Source organism: Pongo pygmaeus, chromosome 10, assembly GCF_028885625.2.
Source record: "Pongo pygmaeus isolate AG05252 chromosome 10, NHGRI_mPonPyg2-v2.0_pri, whole genome shotgun sequence".
Lineage (NCBI taxonomy): Eukaryota > Metazoa > Chordata > Mammalia > Primates > Hominidae > Pongo > Pongo pygmaeus.
The window spans coordinates 3,826,047-3,851,301 of NC_072383.2; the positions used below are offsets into that span (position 1 = coordinate 3,826,047).

The 25,255-nt window shown below is 39.9% G+C and overlaps 1 protein-coding gene across 11 annotated transcripts in view; it reads right to left on the reverse strand.

Annotated features, from left to right (window-relative positions):
- Positions 1-15,758: 15,758 nt before the first annotated feature.
- Positions 15,759-25,255, reverse strand: part of PARP11 (poly(ADP-ribose) polymerase family member 11) — a 64,260-nt gene continuing 54,763 nt past the window's right edge. For all 11 annotated transcript variants that reach the window (XM_054445475.2, XM_054445478.2, XM_054445480.2 and 8 more), the window contains 2 exons: positions 20,928-21,079; positions 15,759-19,329 (listed from right to left, as the gene is read on the reverse strand). In XM_054445475.2, the coding sequence (XP_054301450.1) occupies positions 19,013-19,329; positions 20,928-21,079 (469 nt within the window). In that variant the 3' untranslated portion in view covers positions 15,759-19,012. The remainder of the gene's footprint in view (positions 19,330-20,927; positions 21,080-25,255) is intronic.

The following is a 25,255-nucleotide window of genomic DNA, read 5'->3' on the forward strand; positions in this document are numbered from 1 at the left end:
ATCAATGAGTACTGAAGGAAAGAAGGGCAGATATGCAGAGATGAGAAGATTTGTCACATGAGATAGTTCCAAAGGGAGAAAAAGAGGGCAGGTTAAAAACTGCTGAAATCCTGATTTTTTTTGCAGCTCCAGTTCTTATGTAGTCCTGCAATAAACTCCTTTTTCTGCTCTTTGCAAACAAAACACATACACACACACAAACACACAATCGAGTAAATAAGCATTCCAACTTCATCTACCAAATTGTGTGGTGGGCACTATTAGAGAAGGTGGGGATAGACTTGAGAAGCAGCACCTCTCTCTGAAGATCTTGGAGTCCAGACACTGGGGAATGCAAGGAAGACTTGTGTATAATAAGGGACAATATAAATGTTCTCATGCTAGGAAACTATGAAATGGGAGCAAATCTCTCCTTTTCTTGCTCTGACTTCTAGGCATTGAACTACACCTAACATTTGGTGTCATGTGAATATTCCGAGATTATAATTATGGAATAGTAGAAGGAACATAGGAAGCAGAAAGCCTTCAGTACTAGGAAAAGCAAGATATGTTATAGCTTAGGGCCACCTGAGTACAAACACCATATTTTTTTAATGTATAGATGTGTAATTTGATGTATGTGTGTATGTGCACATGTATACATGCACACAAACATATATATTATAGATATAGTAAAGCCAAATGGATCTGCCACATCTGTAATGTTTATGAGACAACCAGACAATGCTCCTCTGCTGGATCACACTCATGTTTTCTATGATCTCTAAGTATTGCGAATGGCTGAATTATTCTTAACCAAAGGCCTGGGGGGGTCACATAAAAGAGGACAAAGAAGGATGGGGAGAGGTGGCACTGATGGTGTAAGAAGCAGGCACCAGGAGGTAAAAATGCAACAGAGGCCAAGAATCATACTTGGGAGACTCAGCTAGAAGATTGCCTAGAAGTGGGTGAAGCTAGCAAACCTACTGGAAAGGTTTTGCGTATTCTTTAGCTCAGGATATGTCAATCTCAGTGCCAACAAATAAGCAGAAACTTAGCTGTGCCCCTAGTGGAACTCAGTGGCATATTTACAAAATAGATCGGCACACTGCAAATCTATGTGCCATGATGTACGATCTATGTGAGCAGAGGACAACTGTTTTCTCTTGTTTGAAGAATTTGCAGCGCCATTTCTCTAGAGGCCTCCAAGTCCTTGTTAATCTGCAGGACTATACATGGGAACCCTGACTGAGGACAGTCAGTATGTCCTTAAGAACCTCCCCCCAAATATTTCACTCCCTCCTTGGTCAATCATTCCAACTATCTACAATGTTTTTTCCTCCAGAAATTTATCCCTACCTTTTTGATCTAGTAGTGATGATACCATGAAGAGATTATTACAGGTGAATGATGGAATGCTGCTATTCATTCACAGACACTTATTAAGCCTACTCAGTGCCAGACTATACAGTTAGATATACAGTACTTATTACAGCCCAGGCTGCGTCCTGTGCCCTCTACATAGGTTAACTCACTTCACCATCACAACAGCTCTGAGAGATAGGTACTTTTACTGATGAGGAAATTGAAGTACAGAGAGCTCACACAGCCAGCTAGTGCTCGAGGCAGGATTGAAACCCAGGCTGTCTGCTTCAGAGTCTATACTGCTAATCATTATGCCACGCTACCTTGAATACAAATATCTAGCATCGGTCTCATCCTCTAAGAATTTAAAAGTCTAGTGGGTGTAGGCTGGGTGTGGTGGCTCACGCCTGTAATCCCAGCACTTTGGGAGGCTGAGGCAGATGGATCACGAGGTCAGGAGATGGAGACCATCCTGGTTAACACGGTGAAACCCTGTCTCTACTAAAAATACAAAAAATTAGCCAGGCGTGGTGGCGGGCACCTGTAGTCCCAGCTACTCAGGAGGCTGAGGCAGAAGAATGGTGTGAACCCAGGAGGCAGAGCTTGCAGTGAGCTGAGATCGCGCCAATGCACCCCAGCCTGGGCGACAGAGTGAGACTTCGTTTCAAAAAACAAAACAAAAAAATGTCTAGTGGATGTATCTCTAGAGTCTGTCATCCTTTCAAAATGAGAGTTCCAAGTTAGAGCTCCTCCTGCTCTCTTTAAGCATGGATGATGGCAGTGGTTGGACACCAAGATAAGGGCCACTGAAAATAAGCCTGTATTTCCTTTTCAGCTTCCCACTGTAGAACAGGCTGATAACCACTCTAAATGATAATTGGACGATCTTCTCAGGCTTTGTAATAACAAAACTTCAACTGAAGATTGCTTTAGGGTGATTTATTTGATCCAAGAAACTGATGCACAAATTAAACCACACTTTCCCAGTGAATTACACTATAATTGCAGGGAGGGAATTTATTACTTTCTTTAAAAGGAGTCTGGGCAGATGAACACATTTGTTAGAAAAACAACTCAATGCAGACAGCCCATGGGCAGTGTGCATTACAGGTTTAAGTATTTGCTATTACTGAAATAGCAGCTAAATACACCACAGTGTTGGTTCTCTAGGATCCAAGTTTGATCAAAATTTCCACACAGTGGGTTAATGATCCAAGCTGAGAACAAAATGCAACTGGAGAAGTGGAAAATAAACAGTCAAAGGCACTGTTGACAGAGAGATCCTATTTCCAGTGGTTCAGAGGCCAGAAAGGGAGGGATGAAAATTAACTCTGCAGATGGATGAAATGCTAGAGTCCCCAGGTTGCAGAGCAGTAACATAAGCTCAGATATCCAGGCCCTAAGTGCCTCTATAGATTCTGGCACCTGACAACCTCCTCACCCTAACAGACAACCTGGGGAACTGCCTGCGTTTTGCAGGCACTAAGCAGTAGTTGGGATCGAGGCAGGGAGGACTAACTAGCTGGGATGCCAGGGCTCATCTTACATGTAGCTGAGGTTTTCAGTTCCTCATACAATCCAATTTATGTTTCACTCAATCCAGTAACAGGGCTTGCTATTCTCTTTTTGGATACTAAGATCTTTGGGCTCTCCTCCTTAGAATCTTTTTTAAGTTTTGTATTTTCCTGAGTGAGAAAACCCACTGTGTCTAGGTGCTGGGCTTTGGGGTCAGATAGATGTGAGTTTATATCCTTCTTTGCTATTTAAGCTTGGACAGGTCACAATCTTAGCTTTAGACTGCTTATTTGCAAACTTCGGTTGATGATGCCCAGTCCACTGAACTGTGTTAATTGAAATAATGTATATAATTAGAAATCATTATTCTGTTATTAAGGAACATTCATGTGTGACTCATAAGACCTATGTTTCTAAAGAAAGGTAAAAATGGTATACTAACAACATAAGTAAACCCAGACTACTAAAATTTCTGAGTTGGAAGAGACTTTGGAGATCCACCTGGGATAGAAAGGGTGCTGAATAAAAAAGAGGGTGGAAAAGAGGAAGGTGAGGAATTGAGGTATTTCAAAGACAAATATCATCTTAATTCATTCTCACACATGCAAAAAATCTTTCTTGAACGTCAACTGTGTGCAAGGCACCATGCTAGACATTGTCATTGCCTAAAGATTGCTAGAGTCTAGTAGGGCAGATAAGGTACAAACCCATCTTGTGCTAAGACTTATGAGAGAGTGGTTCTAAGGACAAGCACATGTACTCCTGGAGGGAGATCAAAAAGGTAGTTTCTATGTCACACCTACCCTGGCAGGTTGCCTCGTCCATCTGCCAGTCTTTCTTTCATTAAAGGTCCCCAAGAAAAGCAGTTTCATAGCTGTCCCTGGTCACCAATTCCATGCCTCAAACTGTGACAGGCAATTCTTTCTAATGTCTAACTGACACATCTTGTGCCATGGTTTAAATCCAATTCCTCTTGTCTGTTCTCAAAGAAGATGGAGAGCAGCTGGCCCCCAACTTCTGCATAATAACCCTCTCAGGGGTTGGACACTGTCATTAAGTTGCCCTTGAGGTCTGGATTCATTATCCATTGTGGGCTGACTGAAAAAAACAAAAGATGCAGACATTGTATTTCATTTTCCCGGCAATTGGGTTCCTGTGGGAATGTGGTGACACAGAGGACCGTGCAAGTTGCCTTTGGCCATGGACAAGATGCGGGGGTAGGCAGCTGCAAGGCGGTCAGTGATTTTCTCCCAAGGACAGTAAATAGACTATGATGCATCCTGGGAACACTACATCACTACCGTCACCCACAGATGTTCATCCCAAAACTTCAGTTGTAGAAGACAAGGGAAATTTGTGCCCTATCCAGACAGTCATCTTCTTAGGGAGAATCAGGCGGCAAAATGAGGAGTAAAGAGAGAAATAAAGACCGTATTTTAGTTCAGTCCTAACTAATTTTATCTCATTTTGTCAGTTATTTAAAAAGATACACTTATTTATGTATTAATCATACTTTTTATTTTCTAAATTTTATAGTGCCCTGTTGGCCAGGGACGGACTGGCCCTCCCAGGGCTGGCTAATTCCCAGAGAGCAAAGGACTCTGTTGAGGGTGTCTTTCATATGCACACCAAACAATCCAAAGGCCGTATCTCCAACCACAACTTTATCTAACTCCCATACAGCAAGCCAGTATTTCCCCTGACCTAAATCACGCCAGGACCAGGTGTCAAACAACCAGAGATCACCTTTATAATCCAGGGCCTGCTGAAATTACCAAAACTACTATCCAACCCCCAAACTTGCTCATATTTGCCTTCCTTGTCTCATCCATTACTTCCCTGGAAAACCACAATAAATGCTCTGGGCCATGCTTTCCCCTCTCACCTCCTTCTGCCTCCTGACTGACCCTGATACTTCCTCCACGTGGCCCTGCATGGCATGGCATGGACCCTTCTCTTAAGTATAAGAAAGAAAACTTCTTTCAAACTCTGTGTCTGTCACCTTATCATACCTGATTAAAACAAATCCTGAGTATCTTAGCCTGTTTTGTGCTGCTATTAAAAACAAAACAAAACAACCAACAACAACAAAAAACCTGACAGTTCTCTCACAGTTCTGGAAGCTGCAAATTCCAAGATCAAGGTGCCAGCATCTGGTAAGGGCCTTCTTGCTGTGTCCTCACATAGCAGAAGGTAGAAGAACAAGAGAGAGCAAACCCACTACCTAGAGTGCTTTTTATAGCAGTATTAATCCTGAACACCTTCTGAAAGGTCCTACCTCCCAACTGTTGTATTGATGATGAAGTTTCCAACATGTGAATTTTGGAGGGCACAGAAACATTCAAACCACAGCGCTGGGTAAAAATCTGCAAACAATTAATCACATCTTAAATCATTTAGATAATATGCCTCAAATTGTAGTAATATTAAACCACAAAGTACTTAATATTGTTGGGGTAATATTGCCCATTGCTGAGGTAGTAACTTCCAATCTAAGGAGTACTTTGTTATTTGCAAATATCGACCATTAAGCTTCCTTGTATTTTGTTATACTTCTCTCCCAGAAGTTCAACATTTGACAGACATCAGCTTTCAAGAGGTATTCAGCGGTAACTCATTCATCATTTACCTGTCTAATGGTGTTCAGACAGATATATATTTTCTGTCCTTTAGGAACTCTATGAAAGGAAACTAGATTTTTGTTAAGTACAAACAATACTTACATAGTATGCAAATATATCATTCTTTTGCTATCATCAAAACAAAAAACATCCATAGACATGCATCTTAATTTCCTTGTCAGAATTTTCATCTTCCTTTTTTTCTTTTCTCTTATTTTCCACATCGTGCTGTCAGTACTCCTTGATTTCCATCAGAGGTTCTTTCCATACACTTAACCTTTAAGATTAAAAAGGCCTTTGTTCTAATCTACCTTCACATACAGCAAATCCCATTTTTGTTTGTATTGTAGCTTGTCTCCTCAGACCAGACTGACATGGGGACCTTCATGTACAGCAAATCTCATTTTGCTGACAGGGAAAGCAAGAGTCTTGGCTAAGTGTCTTGGTCAAAATCATATACCAAGGTACACAATGAATTCAGGACTTTTGACTTTTGGCAACCGATGGGAATCTTGGGCAATAACATTTGTTATAGGTTAAATGCCCCCAAATTCCTATGTTGAAATCTTCCACGTGACAGTATTTGGAGGTGAAACTTTTGGGAGGTAATCACATCTGCAGGCACCTTGATTTTGGACTTCCCAGCCTCCAGGTCTGTGAGAAATAACTTTCCATTTAAGCTGCCCAGTCTGTGGTATTCTGTTACAGTAGCCCAAACTAGGACAATGTTCTTCCTAAAAAAATATAATACCAAATCTGAATAGAGGTGTAGAGATGGGATGAAATGATCTTTTAAGAAGCCTTTCAGTCTGAATGTATTTTCTAATATCCTGCTAAAGAGTAATCTAGTGATTAAATAATATATCCAGGTATGGTTACTGTAACCCAAAATTCAAGTGCATCCCTGAATATTTACTGCAGACCTCTACACTTGCCCAATAGTATAAACACTTTTATGTCCTATTTGGTAGACCAATTTTTGGACAGCACAAAGGAGAGAGGGATGACTAATAGGTAATAGAATTAAGATAAAAAAATTTTTTTGAAGCTGGAATAACGGGTTAATACCAATAAGATAAAATTTAACAGGGACGTTGCTTCTGTTATGTCTGAATCACAGTCCCTTTCTCGGTGAAAAGACTTGCCATTTATTACATATGGTTTAAACCCTGCATCTTCCTTAACATTATACCCTAAGCACTTTCTCATGTCACTAAATATTCTTCAGAAAGATAATTTTCACAGACACATGATATTCCATCTTGTGTTTATATTTAATATTACCCTATTTTTGGCCAGGTATGTTGCTTCTAATTATTTACACACATATGAGGCTACAGTAATTATCCTTTTGTATAAAAAATAATTTAACAGGGACAAATGTAAAGGCCTTTGTTTAGGCTCAAAACCTCAATCATATAATTATAGATTCTATTTTTCTGGGCTTCTAGAAATTTTTAGAAAAAAATCTGTGATTTTTTTTTGTACTGACAAGTGCAATATTCCTCAATAGTGCAACCAGTATGAGGTTAGTATCAGGAAGACACATTAGTTCCACTGTACTCTGTGATAGTCACATTGCAGCTCAAATACAGTATCTGTTTCAGATGTCACCCTTCATAAGCAACATGGAGAGATATTTAAAAGACATCAACACAATTTGACAATTTATCAGACGAGGGATGGCTGAAAGAAGGGAGGGATTTAATACTGAAGAAGAGAAGACATTAGGTTATAAGATCTTAGATTTCAAATACAGGAAGGAATATGTTGGGGAAGCTTATATTTACTCCAAAGACTGAGAGCTATATGAGGCAGATTTCAGATGTGGCCTAGAACAGTTAAAAAAACAACAACAAAAAACAACTCCAAAAGCTAGGGACACCATAATGAATTCTAATAGACTACCTTCTTCCCACTGAGAACTGTAAGACTGGAAGAGCTGGCTAAAATCAGAAATGGTATGAGTTAGAAACAGCTGGTTCCTCCTCTTCTGCGTATTCTTGGATGTTAGCATTCTTCAAGGTTCCATCCTTGGCCTCTCAACACTTTCCACACTTATCTTGGGTGAACTCAGCCACTTCTATAGCTTTAACAACCACTTATCTAAAGGTGGCTTTTACATCTATATTTCTAGCCCTGATTTTTCTCTTGAGTTCCTTACCATCTAGAGAAGTCTTTACAAATGTAATATATCAAAATCAGAGTTAATTATCTTCCTGTTGTCATTAGTCAGGACTAATGTGTCAGAAACACTAGCCAGCAAAGGCAAAAAGAGTAATTTATTGGCTTATGTTAACCAAACCATGGCAGGAATTAAGCCAGCTTCAGAATGCTTGAAATCAGAAACCAAAAGCCCACCAGAACTCTCCTGTCTCTCATATTTGCTGCTGTCTGTGTTAGTTTCAGTTTTCCCTACTGAATACCAGCTTCTTACACATATAAAAGACAAAACCACTAGCATCTCTGGAGTTGCAACTTCCCAGATCCATCACCAGATTTCCCTTAGTGACAATTCAAAATTCAAAAATACCAGGGAAGGGGTCAGACTGGGTCACGCACCCCTACTTAGGCCAAACACTGTGGACCAGCGTAGAGTACAAGACACTATGACTGAACCAGCTTGCATCTGGTATCCACCCCTAGAACAATCACTACAGACAAGGAGACAGCGTCCTGTATTCTAAAAGGTGGGAACAGAGGCAGGGGTAGAAAGCAGCTCTTCTTAGGTTCACATATACAAGTTGAAGCAGGGGAGAAGAACAGGTTACCACTGCTGTTCCAGGAAAAAGAAGCAGTGCCCACCACACTCTCCAACCATGTTCTGTCTTCCACATTGTTAATCTCCACTAATGACATCTCTATGTACCCAGTCTTACAAACTGTGCCCCAACTTCTTAAAAACTCTGGTTAGTTCCTCAAACAAAACCCAAACTCCTTAACTTAAAATACAAATCCCTTTCCAACCATGCTTAACATTTTTTTTTGTCTCCCCAAATTATTCTGTTCCATTCCCACTCCCTGCTTTCCCCACACGACCATGTGTTGCTGCTGCACACGCTTCAGACACGCAGGGCCCTTTCCTAGCTCTACACACTGGTCCGTGATTTGTAGGGATTGGATTGTCCTTTTTCACTTCTGCCACAGGCCATTTTCCTACAAAATTCAGGTAAAATGTTGCCTTATTACCCTTAGGTTACACCTACCCTACTCTCTAGGAATAGCTGATCCCTTGGCTTTCTGCATTTCCCATGATAGGGAATTCATGTCTCTGACCAGCACTTAGCACATGGAATTATTTCTTTGATTACATAACTGTCTCCTCAGTAGGCCAAGAGCTTCTGGAAGGTAAGGACCACCTTGTTCATCTTTGATGTTAATCCAGCACAGGGCCTGGCATATAACTGCTGGCACATAGTGGATAGTGAATAAATATTTAATGACTAAAGCAACAATTTAAAACTTCTAATTTTAAGATTCGTTTGGTAGTTTTAATACCTGCAACCACATAATAACGAAACTAAGACTTTCTTCCTCTCTCTTTCTTCCTTCCTTTCAGAAATGAGAGTGAATTAATGTATAATGAATGTTTCCTTTGTTTTCATTATTTCTATCCAAAATATTTCAAATTTATCCAATTCTATTGCAGCACCCACCACCAGTATTGTCATCAACTTCTGAACCATTTTCCCAATCATTAGTCCAAAATGGAGATATATTTTTATTTTCCTTGGGTTTGAAAATATACAGTAAATCTATGACAATCTAGGTATTATAAAAGTATCAGGTGACTATTGCTGCTTCTGTTGAAGGTGGCAGTGAAAAGTATAAGAGATATACAAAATCATACTATCCTTATCCATAACCTTGTCCGGCCCCCTGGCCCACTAACGGTTTTCTGGAATGGATGAGAAACAGATATGTCTGGAAGCCAAGGGAAATGGACATTAAGAACTCAAAATCACAGATTTGTTCTCGTTTATGTTGCCTGGCCTTTCTGCGGCTTGTTTTTTCTCCCCTGCATATGCCAATTCCTTACTTCTGTTTCTTGAGAAGCGAAGGACAGGGTGAGATCTGACACCATCACTGCAGTATGACTTCTCCCAGACGAGCAGGGCTTTACTCATGGCCCCACAGAGGCCCTTCTCCTGGAACACGACAGCCAGCAGTGATTATTGTATCTAAGTCTTGAGCAACTAGCATATGTCAGACACTGTGCTAAGTGCTCCATATACTTACACAGCCTCAGGTAATTCTCACGACAGCATTAAAATGTGAGGAAACAGCAGTTCTGAGAAGCTGGTCAACTTCTCCCAGGCTACATGGCTAGAAAGTAGCAAATCTGGGTCTGTTGCTAGGATCACCTGACTCTAAAACCTGTTTTTTATTAGAACACATTGCTTTTCAAACACAAAATCCTGACACATACCTTTCACGATGCTACTCTCTTGCTACAAAAATTCTTTAGATGAACAATATCAGTGCTAAGATCTTGCATATATGGCGGCAGCACAACACAATTACACTGGAAGATAGATCACTAGACTGGGAATCACACTGCCTGGGGTCTCTGCCTGGTTCTGACACGGAAACATGATTGCAGGCATTCAGTTCTTCCTGTCTTCCACAGTCACAAATTATTTGGCCTCACCTCAATTTTGTAAGAAGAGTATAAATATTATACCTTTAAAATATTTGTGGTATACCAGTTCAACTCCTAAGACTTTGAGAGAAGGATTTCAGAAACATCTGGAGTTGATATGTCCTCTGTTTCAATTTGAAGCTAAGTTTATGGCCTATCTTTTCTGACACACATTTTTTTAAAAAGAGCATAGAATATCATATCTCAGAGGGCATATTGTGTTCTGAGGTGTTAACTTTACAATGTTAAGAACCTGAGTTTTTATTTGTGCCAAGAAGGCAGGCAAAACTTGGGGGCTCCATAACTTCAGCATGATGGAGAACACAGCCAGGAGGCAGTGCCAGAGGTAAATAAGAAGCTGGGGAGTACAAGCAGAAAAACGTTAGGGGATTAAGAATCTTTCTGGCAAGGTGAGGGGTGGGTGGGCTGAAGAAGTAAGGTTGACAGGGAACTCACTGGTAACAGTCTTTTTGTGTACGGCTTCAGAAAATGGCCAACGATCTTTTTCTAAATTAAATTAATGCGACTTCATCTGAAGAAAGAAGGAAAACAGATTAAATGACAGTATGTGGTATGGTTATTTAGGAAGAATTTTTACCAGGCAAAATTCTAAAATATTAGACTAGGTTCCTATTGGGAAGATGTGCCCTTTTCCTAGCAGTTATTATAAACGCGATAAATACCTGTGTCGGTGGATTTGACCAGGGGTTGTCCCACCTGGTGGCAGGGACTAGATAACTTCTGGAAGGTCCTTTGACCCTGGCTCTCTAAAATGCAGCTATGAACTCAGCGACCAGTTCGTTGTGCCAGTTCCGAAGCAAGATGCTGCCACCTAGCGTCTGCTGTTCCCACACGCAGTAGCACCTAACTGCCTACATACACTTTCATTAGAAAAGCCCTGATAATGTAGCTTGTCCTTCAGTCGGACAAAATAGGCCTAAACACTAAATCCATGTGGAAAATGGAATCAACATTAAATTATTTCTTAAACTAAAATACTCTTTTGAGAAGAATGTAAGAGCAGTCAGCATAGCACGGAATCATGAAAATCCAGAGTTCACCCACACTGCCCGTGGGTTGACTATGTAAACAGATAGAGAACATGCAGGGAACTCGTTCTGAGTGTCTTTAACGTATAGATATAGACCCAAGCAGTGGAATATACGAGGAAAGAAATTATAGATCAAGGCCGGGCGCGGTGGCTCACGCCTGTAATCCCAGCACTTTGGGAGGCCCAGGTGGGCGGATCATGAAGTCAGGAGATAGAGACCATCCTGGCTAACACGGTGAAACCCCGTCTCTACTAAAAATACAAAAAAATTAGCCGGGTGGTGACAGGCGCCTGTAGTCCCAGCTACTCGGGAGGCTGAGGCAGGAGAATGGCGTGAACCCAGGAGGCAAAGGGCGAAGGTTGCAGTGAGCCGAGATCGCACCACTGCACTCCGGCCTGGGTGACAGAGCAAGACTCCATTTCACAAAAAAAAAAAAAAAAAAAAAAGAAAGAAAGAAAAAGAAATTATATAGATCAAGGTAAGAACCAATTTTCTAGCATTCAGAATGGTCTACAGTATGTAGGATTTCCTAATCATTGGAAGTATCCAGTACAAGCTGGAATACTTGTGGGAAAGCTGAAGAAGGCATTTAAACTAGCAAAATGGTTAACTGAAACACAATTTCATTCAAGACTTCTTATCCAAGACTTGGAGAACCTTGAAGGCAGAGATTTCACTACTGTGTCCTGTGTTTAGGATCGTGCCTCGTATGGAGTACAAGTACTCACCTGGTGGTTTGCTGAATGAGTAAATACATTCTCTTACAATTTCCCAGGAGGAAGAAAAGTAGCCCGAACAAAAGTTAGACAAGTTGAGAACAAAAAGAACAGCCTCTGACATTTAGCAACTGGCCTGGTACTCACGGCTAAGGCATGTTATTCTGATGAACCTAAACTATCTCACAGAAAACCAACCTCTGACAAGATTATTCGGAGACCACAATAAAATGAGACAAAACAAGGTCATTTCATAATTGTGTCTAAGAACAGAAAAAATAAGGTCACCGTGCCACCCACAGAATACCAACCACTTCTCTCAGCCAGATGAGCAACTGCTTCTGCTTTGCTAATTACAGCTTATCCTCAGCTAGACTTCCCTCTCTATAGATAAGATTTATGAACATGCCAAATCACAGAATTGCCCCTGCTTTCTGACAGCATCCAATTAGAGTGAAATCCTAACTCCTCAGACCCTCCCCCAAATCCCCAAAGCCCAAATCCTACAAAAGCTTTTCTTGCACCCTCCTACCGGGACACCCCATAGTTCCTCAGGGTGTGTGTGCTCTCTGGCTGCCATGAGTAATAAACCTAATTTGTTTAACTTACAGGGTTGCTCCTGGTGGTCTTTGGCCAAAGGGCACTGATCAAGTAAATGCTAAGAAAAAAAAGTTATGTCCCTACCTCCAAATACACTATAAATACCGTATGAATCCTAGCTTGTGAGGGTTGTATTAGGTATAGAAGACTTCTTGAAAGACAAGGGGCCTTACATATTAATACCCACCAGCATTTACTGAGGCTTCATGCCAGGCATCATCCCAAACACTTCACAAGTATTACTTCATCCAGTTCTCACAACAACCCTCTAGAGTAGACACTATTATTATCACCATTTTATAGATGAGGAAACAGCAGCACAGAGAGCTTAAGCAACCTGCTCAAGTGAAACAGGTGGTAAATGGTGGCGCCAGGAATCAACCTGGACATCTGACTCCAGAGCCCATGCTTCAAATAGAGTTTTCAAGAGGGAGGAATACGAGTGTGTGTTCTAGGGAGAGGCAGAAAGGCATAAGCAAAGGCATGGGGGCCAAGAAGGAACTCCTTTACCCAACAAGCTTCTTGATTCCCTTAAACTGTATAAAATCTTCACAATCCCTTCTCCACATACCCCTTAATGCTGGGTCCTGGTTCCCTTAAGGTTGACCCCAGGACCAGGTGCAGGGGTTTGGGGCAACACAATTTGAATGGCTTTGATTCTGTCATCTCTGTTTTAATGATAAAAACAATGTTCCAACTTTGCTTCTACCCATACCTGGTTTTTCTCATCTCTCCAAAGCCTGATATGGCACAGATGGGTGTGGCTGGGGGACATAAAATCCTCCTTCCCTTAATTAACATCTACTTATCTTTCTATCTTCACATTCAAATGTCACTCGCCAGGAAAGCCTTCCCTAATTCCCGAGGGCAGGTGAAATCCCTCTGCCAGAGCCTCACAGTGGCCTGAACTTCCCCTTCAGGAAAGTTCATCACTCTTGTCATTACAGTTCATTATGTCTTCCCTGCTAGACTTTAAGTTCCATGAGAGCAGAGGCCATGTCTGACTTGTTCAGTCCCTGGCACGCCACAAGAATTCAGAGCTGTGAACTAGAGGGGGAGTGGGGAAACTAATTAGTGGCAGAGTTTCAGGGACAACCAGGTCCATTCTTTTTCCTTCCTACTGCAAGCCCTTGCTTCTTCTCAATGCATCATGATCCCTGCTATTGTATTTTCCCGACCCAAACTCAAAAATCATCTTCAGTCAGGTCAGATGTTGCCTAGAAAAATCTAGCTGTGCTCCATCAGGTCTTTTTCTTTCAATGAGAGTCTGATTGGTCTTTCATAAACTTCACCTTCTGAAAAGTGAACCTTCCCTCTCTGGTGAGTTATCCAAGGTCACACTGAATCAAACAGCAAGGCCAGGAATAAAATTCAGATCAGCTGGCTCCCAAGCTGAGGCTTGATCTTCTTCTTATAGGAATAAAGTGGAGGAAATGAGCTTGCACGCTGATTCTCTGAGACTGTTCATCAAACGTGGGCTTATAAGGCCTACAGCTTCCACATGTTATCTAGGAGACATTAAAGCGTAATGAGCCCTTCAGGAAAAGGTATTTTTAAAAAGGAAAACACAAGTGCAGTCTGGATGGATAATCAATATTGCAAAGATGATTTAATTAAATTCTGGATGGTGACTCTCCTTAAGCTGGTTTATAATCATGAAGTCAGCATAAGCCACAGCAGAATCAGAATCAGCTTACCGTATAACCTCTTGGTAGAGGGTCCAGCAATGCTAAGAAGCTGCAGAAAACACAAATGTCTTTGGCATAAAACCTATGCTCCAATCTTATGAAAAGCCACTTAAAAATAAGTAAGACGTGCTAAATTCTTAGATACACAGCCACACAGTGAGAGAATTCAAATAGCCAGGTTCTTAGCCTGTAGTGCTGAAAAATGGAAGCCAAGCAATTAAAGCTGAGAAAATGGATTACAAAATCTTACAGCAGGAGACTCAGATCAGTTACGAGGAATTTACTGTTTGGGTTTGGAAATAACTGAGACATCCTTTTACCTCAGATGGATCAAGTAGAGCTCAATATAGGAAGGAGACAGGAGGAAAGAGAGAGACGTGAGTTCCCAAACCGCCTTCCATCCTAGAGTTTCTGAAGACATGAGAAGTAAACTACCACTGCTAAAAAGTGAAGGTTAAAAGATGAACTTTCAACTTCTCTCCTGGATATTTAGGGCTCACCTCTCCCAGCATATATTACTCACACTAATCAGGCAGCCCGCAAATAATTATGTATTTCATAGTTCTTTGAAACGTTCATTTCTTCCATCTGTGTTGCCCCGAGTAACATCATGAAATGATTCATAAGAAAGTGTGGCAGACTATCTCGTATCACCAAAACTCTTCCTGCATAGAGTGCAAAGGGATAAAAATAACTAAAATCACTTTGTTAAAGTTTCTAATCAACACTAATTTTTGACAAGGGTCTTTTTTTTCCTTTCCTTGCTATTTTTCATTACCTTTTATCTCTTTTACAAGTACAGAGTGTATAATTTCATCTAGAAATTGACTGTCTCTTTGTTTTAAGCAAAAGAAAATATTTTAAAATAAACAAATAATCCTTAAGGAGAGTGGAAAATCTGGAGGGGACACAACTAGGATCACCATAAGATTGTTTCTCGTGTTATTCCTAGCAATTTGGAAGGTAATCACAAACACTCGAATGGCTAGGGAACAGAATTTGGAAGGATGTGCAACTTCTAGATCAACAGTCAAAGCTCAATTGAATTTTTATCATAATGAGTTAATCATTCTGCCCCTCATTTCTCTCAGTTCTAACATGAGGATAGCCTTTGATACCATCCTTTCTTGCCAAAGGTTGAACGGAATGTTTAACTCAGTTCAACAGGAATGACGGTAGACACAGTGCGAGTGGCTGGAGGTTAGATGGGCTGTAGGAAGGATACTCCTTGGGTGAAGGCAGACACAGCCTACAGAGCTGATCCTCTGAGCCAGGGGAGCACACCAAGAATAAAAAATGCTGCAGATGCCAACTCTTGGCCTGTTTGGGGACTTTTTTTTTTATAATAGCACACACTAAATGATTTTTCCCATAGGTTATTTGATTAGCTATTGCTCATGATGATTCAAACTAAGAACAAGAGACTTCCCCCATCTGCAAGTGGGATACATATGAGTTACAGGCAACAAACTCCTTGGGTCCACTAAGATTGAGCTGAAAACTTAGGTTTAAATAATACAAGGTGGAGATGAGATACATAAATCACAGAAACAAATATATGATATACATAGACAACCAAGAACTGCTAATGGAGAGCTTTAATCATCACATGTAAAAGCAATACATTCATATATCAAAATTGGCTCCAAATTCTTTATCATCATCACCATCAACAGTCTAGAAATGAAATGACACACTAATATAAAACTTTCCTGTTTATAACTAAAAGATTTATGAAACTGTTTTTTATAAACACATTTTTTTTACCCTGAGGCTGATATCACCAAAGTGAAAAAGAAAAGTCATTATCAGCTGGAATGTATTCAATATAGAGTTTTAAAAACCATTTATCATTATTCTAGATTTATTTCTATTCATTCTCCCCACCCACTCTATGGGATGATAACAGGAAAAGATGGCAAATGGTTGTGTCCAGTATTATTATATACTGGTTATATCATTCTCAAATGTGCTGATCATACGATTCGTGATTTAATCTACTTACCAAAACAAAGAAATAAAATTTTAACATCCATTAACTCTATACTATCATATTTTAAAATATGTATCAAAATCAGTTCTCTCTTATAAAAGAGGGGTTGGCAGTACATTCTCAGACCAAACAAGAACAACAAGCCCCAAAAAACCGGTACAGTACCTTCTTACAATGGCTACTGCAGTGCATTCTACATATTTCATATAAACCAACTAGGTAATTTCAGCGTTCGCAGAGATTGCCTCACAAATACTTAACTCTGGGCTCCTAGTCACCTTGAGATCAGATCTGCAAATGTCTAAAAGAAAAATAACTCCCAAATGCTGTAACAGTTTTTCCATTCAAGTGCTGAGAGAGGTATGCATATCAAACTTGAAAAAAGATAGCCATGTTGAAGGGAGGACTATTTTAATGTGGTTTTTTGGTATGTAAATAACAAATAAATAGAAAAAACGATTTTCAAAACCTGAATTCCTAATGTCTCTAACATTGTTTTTTGTGAACGAGTTTAGAGCCACGGTATGCTGCCTCTCACAAGGCAGCCTGGTGACTCTGTCTCCAATTATTTTCATGATAATCTCTTAGATGCTTTTTAAAGTGCTTTTTCTAAATATTCTCAGCACTTCATCTAAACCAGCAGTTGGGGTGCATACCTGAGCCAGGAAATCTTTGTTGCCACTTTGTTTCAAAGTATTGTACGTGCAATGTCCTGGGTACTACTTACCTCCCACTGCACAATTACACATATGCTGGTCTATAGTGCAAATCTGGGATAGATGGCACTTGAAGAATTACTATCCCTAATCTGTCTATACTCTTTGCTTTTATTATTTGTAGATGCCTTTCTAATTCAAATGATTTAAGTGAGCAATATAAGCACAGACACTGGAATTTTTTTAAGAAGTTAAATTGTGTACAAAATTGGATGAGGATAATAGAGAGAAAATTCAGCATTGGAAAGAGTTAAGAGAAGAGTTTTCCGAAAAAGGCTTGGTACACGTGCTGTCTTTTAAAGGCAGAATCATAGAAAATCAGGCCGGGCACAGTGGCTCATGCCTGTAATCTCAGCACTTTGGGAGGCTGAGGCAGGCGGATCACCTGAGGTCAGGAGTTTGAGATCAGCCTGCCCAACATGACAAAACCCCGTCTCTACTAAAAATACAAAAATTAGCCAGGCATGGTGGTATGCACCTGTAGTCCCAGTAACTGGAGAAGCTGAGGCAAGAGAATTGCTTGAACCCGGGAGGTGGAGGTTGCAATGAGCCGAGATCACGCCACTGCACTGCAGCCTGGGCAACAGAGCAAGACTCTGCCAAACAAAAAAAAAGAAAAAAAGAAAGAAAAAGAAAAAGAGAGGGAGGAGGGAGGGAAAGAAGGAAGGAAGGAAGGAAGGAGAAGAGAAGAGAAGAAGGAGAAAGAGAAAGAAAAAGAGAAAGAGGAGAGGAAGAGAAGAGGAAGACAAAGAGAAGAGAAGAGAGGAGAGGAGAGAAGAGAGAGAGAAGAGAGGAGAGGAGAGGAGAGAAGAGAAGAGAAGAGAAGGAGGAGAGAAGAGGAGAGAAGGAGGAGAGAAGAGGAGAAAAGAAAGAAAATCAGTGTGAGAGTCTCTTCACCGTCACATGGGCAATTCCCCATCTGGTACTTAACTCCTATGCAACACGCCTGCCAAGTTGCTGTCTCGCCTCTGCTAGAATACCTTTAGGGGAAGGAAGCTGTTCCAGCACTTCTCATCTTCCTTACAATGGAAGAGCAAAACAGATGGAACAGGTAAACAAATTTCCACTAAACATGATTAAGAATTATATCTAACTTTTCAAGAGAGTAGGTTGTCAATAGCTACTTCAAAGGAGAAACCAGATTTGTCTCAAGCATCCCATGCTTTCTATAATGTTTCAAAATGGAGAGATACAAATTTGAAATATGAATTTTAGAAATCATTGTTGAATAGCTGTGTGTGCTGCAGAGGGGAAGGTAAAAAAAAATCCTAGAAGTGATCATTGTAGGGACTCTTTTTAAAACAAAAGGAAAATAAATGTTTGAATAATAATTTAAAGTTTCACTTTGAAGATGCAATAAACACCTTGCGCAGCAAGTCGTGGTGTAAGAATCCAAGAGCCCTGACGGATGAAGTGTAGGCTAATGATATTTTGCAGCAATTATCAATTCAGATGTAGGAGACAGAGGAGAATGACAGGAGCAAGTCTGAGGCTGCAGCCTGCTATCCTAAGGCAACTGGAAAGCAGGACACTCTACCTTGATTTTCTCCTTCTGGCTTGTTTGACAGCACTGCAAATAACTGTCTTGTTTCTGATTTCTCTCAACGTGCTCAGACTGTTTCAGAGTTTTAAATCCCCCCTTCAGAAGACCAACAAAGCAACAAATGGATTGGTGGATGATACTACTACCTGAATTCAATTTACAAAGGATCAGTTCCTCTAAAGGGACACATTTATGTCTATATTTTTTTCAACATTTATACGAATAAGTCTATTTAAACTAAAATCATTTATCCTGATAACACACATGTAAACTTTAAAGATCTCAATGACCACATTAGTTGAGACTCAGCTGATTCCATTTTGAATGGTATCTTTCACCCCTATGTGTTAAAACGTCAATGATATCAACTTTTAACAAACAAGACTACAAGAAACAGGCAAAAACAAAACAACAAAAACCAACCTTAAAGTCAGTATGTCTTTTTATATGGAGGCCACTTTTTTTTTCATATCTGTTTCAAAAGTATCAGATAATTAACATTTAGTGGCTAGATGACTGAAGAGCAAATCTTCCTGCAAAAAAGAATAAAGCTTCCTTGACCACTGAGATTTGGAAGTGAAATCAATGAAAGTCTATCAAGTACTCAGGATAGATTTGGTTGGCATCAAAAACCACAAAGATCTTTGGGTTCCAGGTATCATCCACACAGCTGTCATATAAATTCACATAGCTCCCGTCTTTGGAAGGAGGTCGCATGTATTTGGAGTCTCCGTTTATGTAATCTCCAATTAGCACTCGAGCAAGAAACATAGATTTATATGTTCTAAACAGATGCCGCTGTTGCAAGCTGACACCATGAATTTGGAATGTGTTCCCATGCTTTATGTCATCTTTGCAGAAACGACTGGAATAAGCAGCATCTCTAGCAAAATAGGTTCCTTAAACAAAGAGGACCAAGAAAAGCCAAGATTACTCCGAAGAATATATTAAAAACAAGCAAAAACATTTTGTCAGGAGAATAGATGCATAGAATTGTATAATAAAAATAGATGTGGAATTTCCTCATCTGCAGATCTTTAAGAGAAGAATAGAAATCCATCTGTTATGGACAGCTGTGGTATAAACTGCCATAGGAATAGATTTGTTGGTACAGACCAGTCCTCACCACCAACACCATCCGCTGCCCCCACCAAAATATAGCTACCAGACTTCTGTTTTTAGAACAAATCTTACAAAGAAACCAATTAATAAAACAGATAAAACTGGTTCAATGATTAAAAGTGTGGCTGGACCTGAGTTTTGTTTTGTTCTGTTTTTTTGAGATGGAGTCTTGCTCTGTCTCCCAAGCTGGAGTGCAGTGGCGTGATCTCAGCTCACTGCAACCTCCGCCTCCCAGGTTCAAGCGATTTCCCTCCCTCAGCCTCCTGAGTAGCTGGGATTACAGGCGTGTGCCACCACGCCCAACTAATTTTTATATTTTTTTAGTACAGACGGTTTCACCATGTTGGCCAGGCTGATCTTGAACTCTTGACCTGAGGTGATCCGCCTGCCTCGGCCTCCCAAAGTGCTGGGATTACAGGCGTGAGCCACCACGCCCAGCCCCGAGTTTTACTGCTTGGCCCTCCCTCCCGTTTCTATTTCTTTCCACCACTTCCTCACCCTGCTCCCTTGTCAACATCCAGCAAAGCTCTAGAGAGCAGTGGAAACCGATGGCCTACAGGGATTCTTTTAAACCCCAAGAAACCATATTTCTATGATACGGGATAACAATTCAGTAATATTTCTGGAAACAATAGAATCCCATATCCATGAAAAGATTTCTGAGAGAGTATAATGCTATTCATATCTGAGCATTCCAAAACAAAAATGATTTTACTGGCTCACTGCCTACACATGAAAACTCGATAAAGCAGCCAAGTCTTCTGAAATGGTAGACACAAGAGACAGACATCATTAAGGGCATTCTTACTCTAAAAAAATGTGGAAATGAATTGCAAAGTCTCCTATTTACCTAACACTGATGAGATTTATGTAACACCTTCTGACCTCCTTACAGTTAAATAAGTGGAATGGCCTTTTTAGTAGTTATTTTTAAAATTAATTTACATTTTCAAAATGCAGCATATCCTGATCCTAAATAGTCGTCAGTTTTCTTGCTGGAGGTAAGGTACAAAGTAAGGACCAGAAAATTAAATGTACATCCCATACCTTTTCCCCTCACCTGTCTCCTTAATTTGCCTGAGTACCAGACATAAATTAAAAACCTGGATTTTCACAACGTTATAAATAACGTGAAGTTTTCCCCCACTATTCCTTATTGCTCACTAATATTCTTACCTATCATTTTCTTGAAAACAAAATAAAACAAAAACACTAGTACCTATTCTGGTACACAATGCAATTATAATCCATTTGGTTTATCATTCTCTATATATTTGCCATAAAGCAGTTCATATTTATATTTATATTTATATTCCTCTAAAAAGAGGAAACTCTCTCCTAGGACTCAAATTGGACCTGGAATTCTGATAATTACCTTTTCCAAAGACAGCACCATGTATACCATTTATTCTCCAATCAAAGTTATGAATGCAGATTGCTTCCACAAATTCACTGCTGGTACCATGAAATAGCATTTGTTCATTAATCTGAGGCACACCTCTTTTTTTCTTGAGCTGAGCCTTTTTCCTAAAAACACAATATACACAGACACAAAAGCACACAGAAATATACCATAAGTAGCATTTATTAATCTTAATGAGCAAGGTTCAATAGAAAGTGTAAAACAGAAAATACTTTAATATAAATAACAAGTGGACAAAGCAAGTCTAGAAAAGAAATAATTTCAAACGTTCTTGGACACATAAATCATCTCATCAAAAAGTATTAGTTAACACTGAAACTTAAGGTTGAAAATTATGCCAAAAACTATAGTTATCCCATGCTATGCCCCAACATCATAAAGGTAATTGATTGTCTAAACCAGCTAAGTTTTATAGATGCCTAAAAATGAGACAACAAACAAGTAATACAAAGTTCGCAGAGACTTTAGACAGTGAATTCCTTGAGCAGGGATCATATCATCTGCTTTTTATCCTCAGAAACTAGAAAATGTTGGTTCAATTGACTAAATTTTGCACCATAGGGTTGGGAGGGACATTAAGCCATCCAGTTTAATCCTCTTCCCAAGGATAAATCTATCCTAACACATAAAAGCATATTTAATGTAGGCCTGATTGTAACAGAAAACAAAAACTGAAAACAGCCTAAAATTATTTCACAGAGAAATGAATATATAGTCATGTATTTACATACAAAAGTTAAAAGTAATGAAGTAGATCTATGTGCATTAACATAGTAAATCTTGAAAAATAATATTGAATGTAAAAAGAATTTTGCAAAAAGAGATAGAGAACTCAAAATAATACTGTGTATTCTGTAGGTATACATACACAGGTAGTAAAAAATACAAAATACAAACAATAAGGCACCATACCAATCTCAGGAGGAAAGAAGGAGAGGAGGACAGGGATGGAGTAAACACTTCACCTGTATCTGTGTGAAGAGGAAGGAAATGTGACAAGTATCAGAATGTTAAATCTGATTGGTAGATACATGGAAGTCTGTAAACTATCTGCTGCATTTTCATTCTTGAAACATTTCATAAAAATCATATTTTAAAAATTAAAAAGAATCCCCTCCCCTGACTTCTGATAGCTATTTAATGCCTGCTTCAATTCATCCCGTGTCAAGTACTCACAGCATCACGTGCTCACCTTGCAAAACAGCACAATCTATTTGTGATCAGCTGTAATAGTTGGAAAGTACATCCATCCCAACGCCAAACAAAATCTGCCTTCCGTTACTTCTACTGATTGGTCTTAGTTATTCTCTTATGAACACTAACAATTCAAATCACTCTTACACAAAACAACATTGCAAATATCCAAAAATAACTATGAACACCTACCTAGGCTTTCTTTTCTTGGTTAAATATACACCATCCCTTCAACCACTCCTGACACAGCATAGCTTCTAGGTCTTTCTTTATCCCAACAGTCTTTAGTTAGCAAGAATCTGCTGGACACTTTCTAGTTTATAAATGTTGGCATGAAACAGAAACAGTCCAGATATCATCAGACAGCACTGACTCCACCGACACCACTGAATGCATTTTGGTAACAGGGCAGCAAACTGCATCCATAATCAAGTGTGTAGTCAGTTAAAACTCCCAGGACTTTTTCAAACCAGACCTCTCTTAGCTTGCTAAATTTGTACAACTGATTTATAAACTGAATGCAATAGATTTATTTCAGTTAAGCTTTACTTGATATAGTAATTTAAACAGTAAAAATTAAATAACAGTAAAATATCCATATCTCAGACTGAGTTCTATAAATGATATGCAGCTCAATGAATATGTTCGGGAATGGATACTTGCATTTAAATGGCGACAGAGATGAAAATGCATACAGCCTTTCTCAAGAGTCACTTGGCAGTATGTATCAAAATTTAAATGTATATGCTTTGATCTATTTGTGATAGTCTTTTCAGACCATTAAGTATGACTTAGAAGGTTGTGCATTTAACCAATGTTTACTTTACAAAAAGTCAGCATGCTTTCACTAAGAACTTCCTTTTTCAGAACTTGACGTTCTCACTTTTTTTAAACAATGCGCATTTGTTCCCTTTATAAAAACAAAGGAAAAAAAGTTTTTTAAATTAAAAAAAGAAGATAATACTTGTTTTTACCCACTGTTTCAATCTTCCAAGGTCTTTCTGACTGCTGATTCACTCACTCAACAAATAAGCTACCCCTTCTAGTTTTGAATCTCTCACAAGTGTGATAAGCAAGCCCTCTACATTTTCATCCGTTTCTGAAAAAAATTTTGAAGGACCCAAGAAGAAAGCATGCCTGCCTTCTGAGTTACTCTTTGCGTAAGACTTTTTGTCTACTAGTTTTTCTCTTTGAAATACCCACCAGCACATATTTCTCCATCTTGTCTTCATGAAAAGAAACTTTCTCAACAACTATAAAGTGAGAAACCAAGCTAGACTATCCATCTACCACTATGATAATCCTATTAGTTTGGCATTAGTGAATCCATACTGGTTTTCTCAAAGAAACATTAGTATCATACACAATGCCAGGCTTCGTGGTCTGTAATGTCAAACTTGTCAATGTTGTGCTTCATGATCTGCAATGACTAGAATCCACTCTAAGGAAATTCTGTCTCTACTAAAAAATACAAAAATTAGCTGGGTGTGGTGGCACACACCTGTAATCCCAGCTACTCGGGAGGCTGAGGCAGGAGAATTACTTGAATCCAGGAGGCGGAGGTTGTAATGAGCCAAGATTGTGCCACTGCACTGCACCCTGGGCAACAGAGCAAGACTCCATCTCAAAAAGAAGGCCGGGTGCAGAGGCTCACGCCTGTAATCCCAGCACTTCGGGAGGCCGAGGCAGGCAGATCACGAGGTCAGGAGATCCAGACCATCCTAGCTAACACGGTGAAACCCCGTCTCTACTAAAAATACAAAAAATTAGTTGGGCGTGGTGGCGGGCGCCTGTAGTCCCAGCTACTCAGGAGGCTGAGGCAGGAGAATGGCATGAACCCGGGAGGCGGAACTTGCAGTGAGCTGAGATCGCGCCACTGCACTTCAGCTTGGGTGTCAGAAAGAGATTCTGTCTCAAAAAAACAAAAATTCATTTATCACTACTTTTCAAGCACAAATTCGATTGAATTTCAGTTTGAAAATTCACTGGAGTTTCTCTTAGATATTATAAATAAACTGTGGGTTAAAGGGCATGGAGTATGGGCATAGGTAGGCATGGAAAACAATGCCCACTTACTAGATTAGATGGTGCATATACACCAGTTGAAGGCAGAGAGCAGGGGCATGGTGGTTAAAGCTTTGTATCCCCACAGCACAGTTTGTTCTAGTGCCCACTCCTCCCACTACTAAGGCAGCCATGAAATGCGGACATTCACAGACTATGACCTTGGTGTTCCAGAAAGGCTAAAGGTGATTTCCAGGGCCTCATGAACTTTAGTTACATCTGCAAGGAAAGTCACAGAACTACACTAAGTTCTTCACAACCCTGCCTACCTTTGCCCAGATCCACAATCATTCCTGAACTTACTGAAAATACTGCCGCACCCACTTCTCAAAGATGTCTCAAAATCATCCACCTCTTAGGGACTAGAGTACCAAACTGGCTAAAGTGTGTATGCCACGTGCTCTGCACTGGAGCAAGAATACTTCCACGCTCTGGATTAAAATAAATTTGCCTAGATTTAGAACACATGTCATCCTGCTGAACATCAGAACCACTTATGGAATTTTTTAAGGTAAAAATGTCAGAACCCAGAGGTTCTGATTCAGTAGATCTGTGGTGGGTGACAGGTATCTCTACTTGCTAGTAAATTCCACTGGCGATTCTGACCTGCAACTAGGTTTGAGAATCTCTGATCTACATTCACATTATTAACAAGATGCTCTTATTTCCTTGCTGCCTTATACTTCCCAGCTCTGGATCAATCCAACCATCTCCACTATCTGCCCTTACATTTGTACTGCTGAAGTACATTACATAACATGGTTTGCCCTATAAATTCACATACTTTAGCTAAGCCCTCAACGCTGACAGAAATCCTATTGTTCCCAAGACAGCTCGTTCTACCCCATTTTCCACAGTGGCCATTTCAAATCTCCTCTTCCCCCTTTTCTTTCCCTCTTATCAACACCTCCCTACACTTCATTCTCTGTAGGTGACCTCCCTTCTTCCTTCACAAAAGAAATGGAAGGTATCAGGAAGGAACTCCTTAACCTAACTCCTCTTTTCATCCTCTACCTCTACTT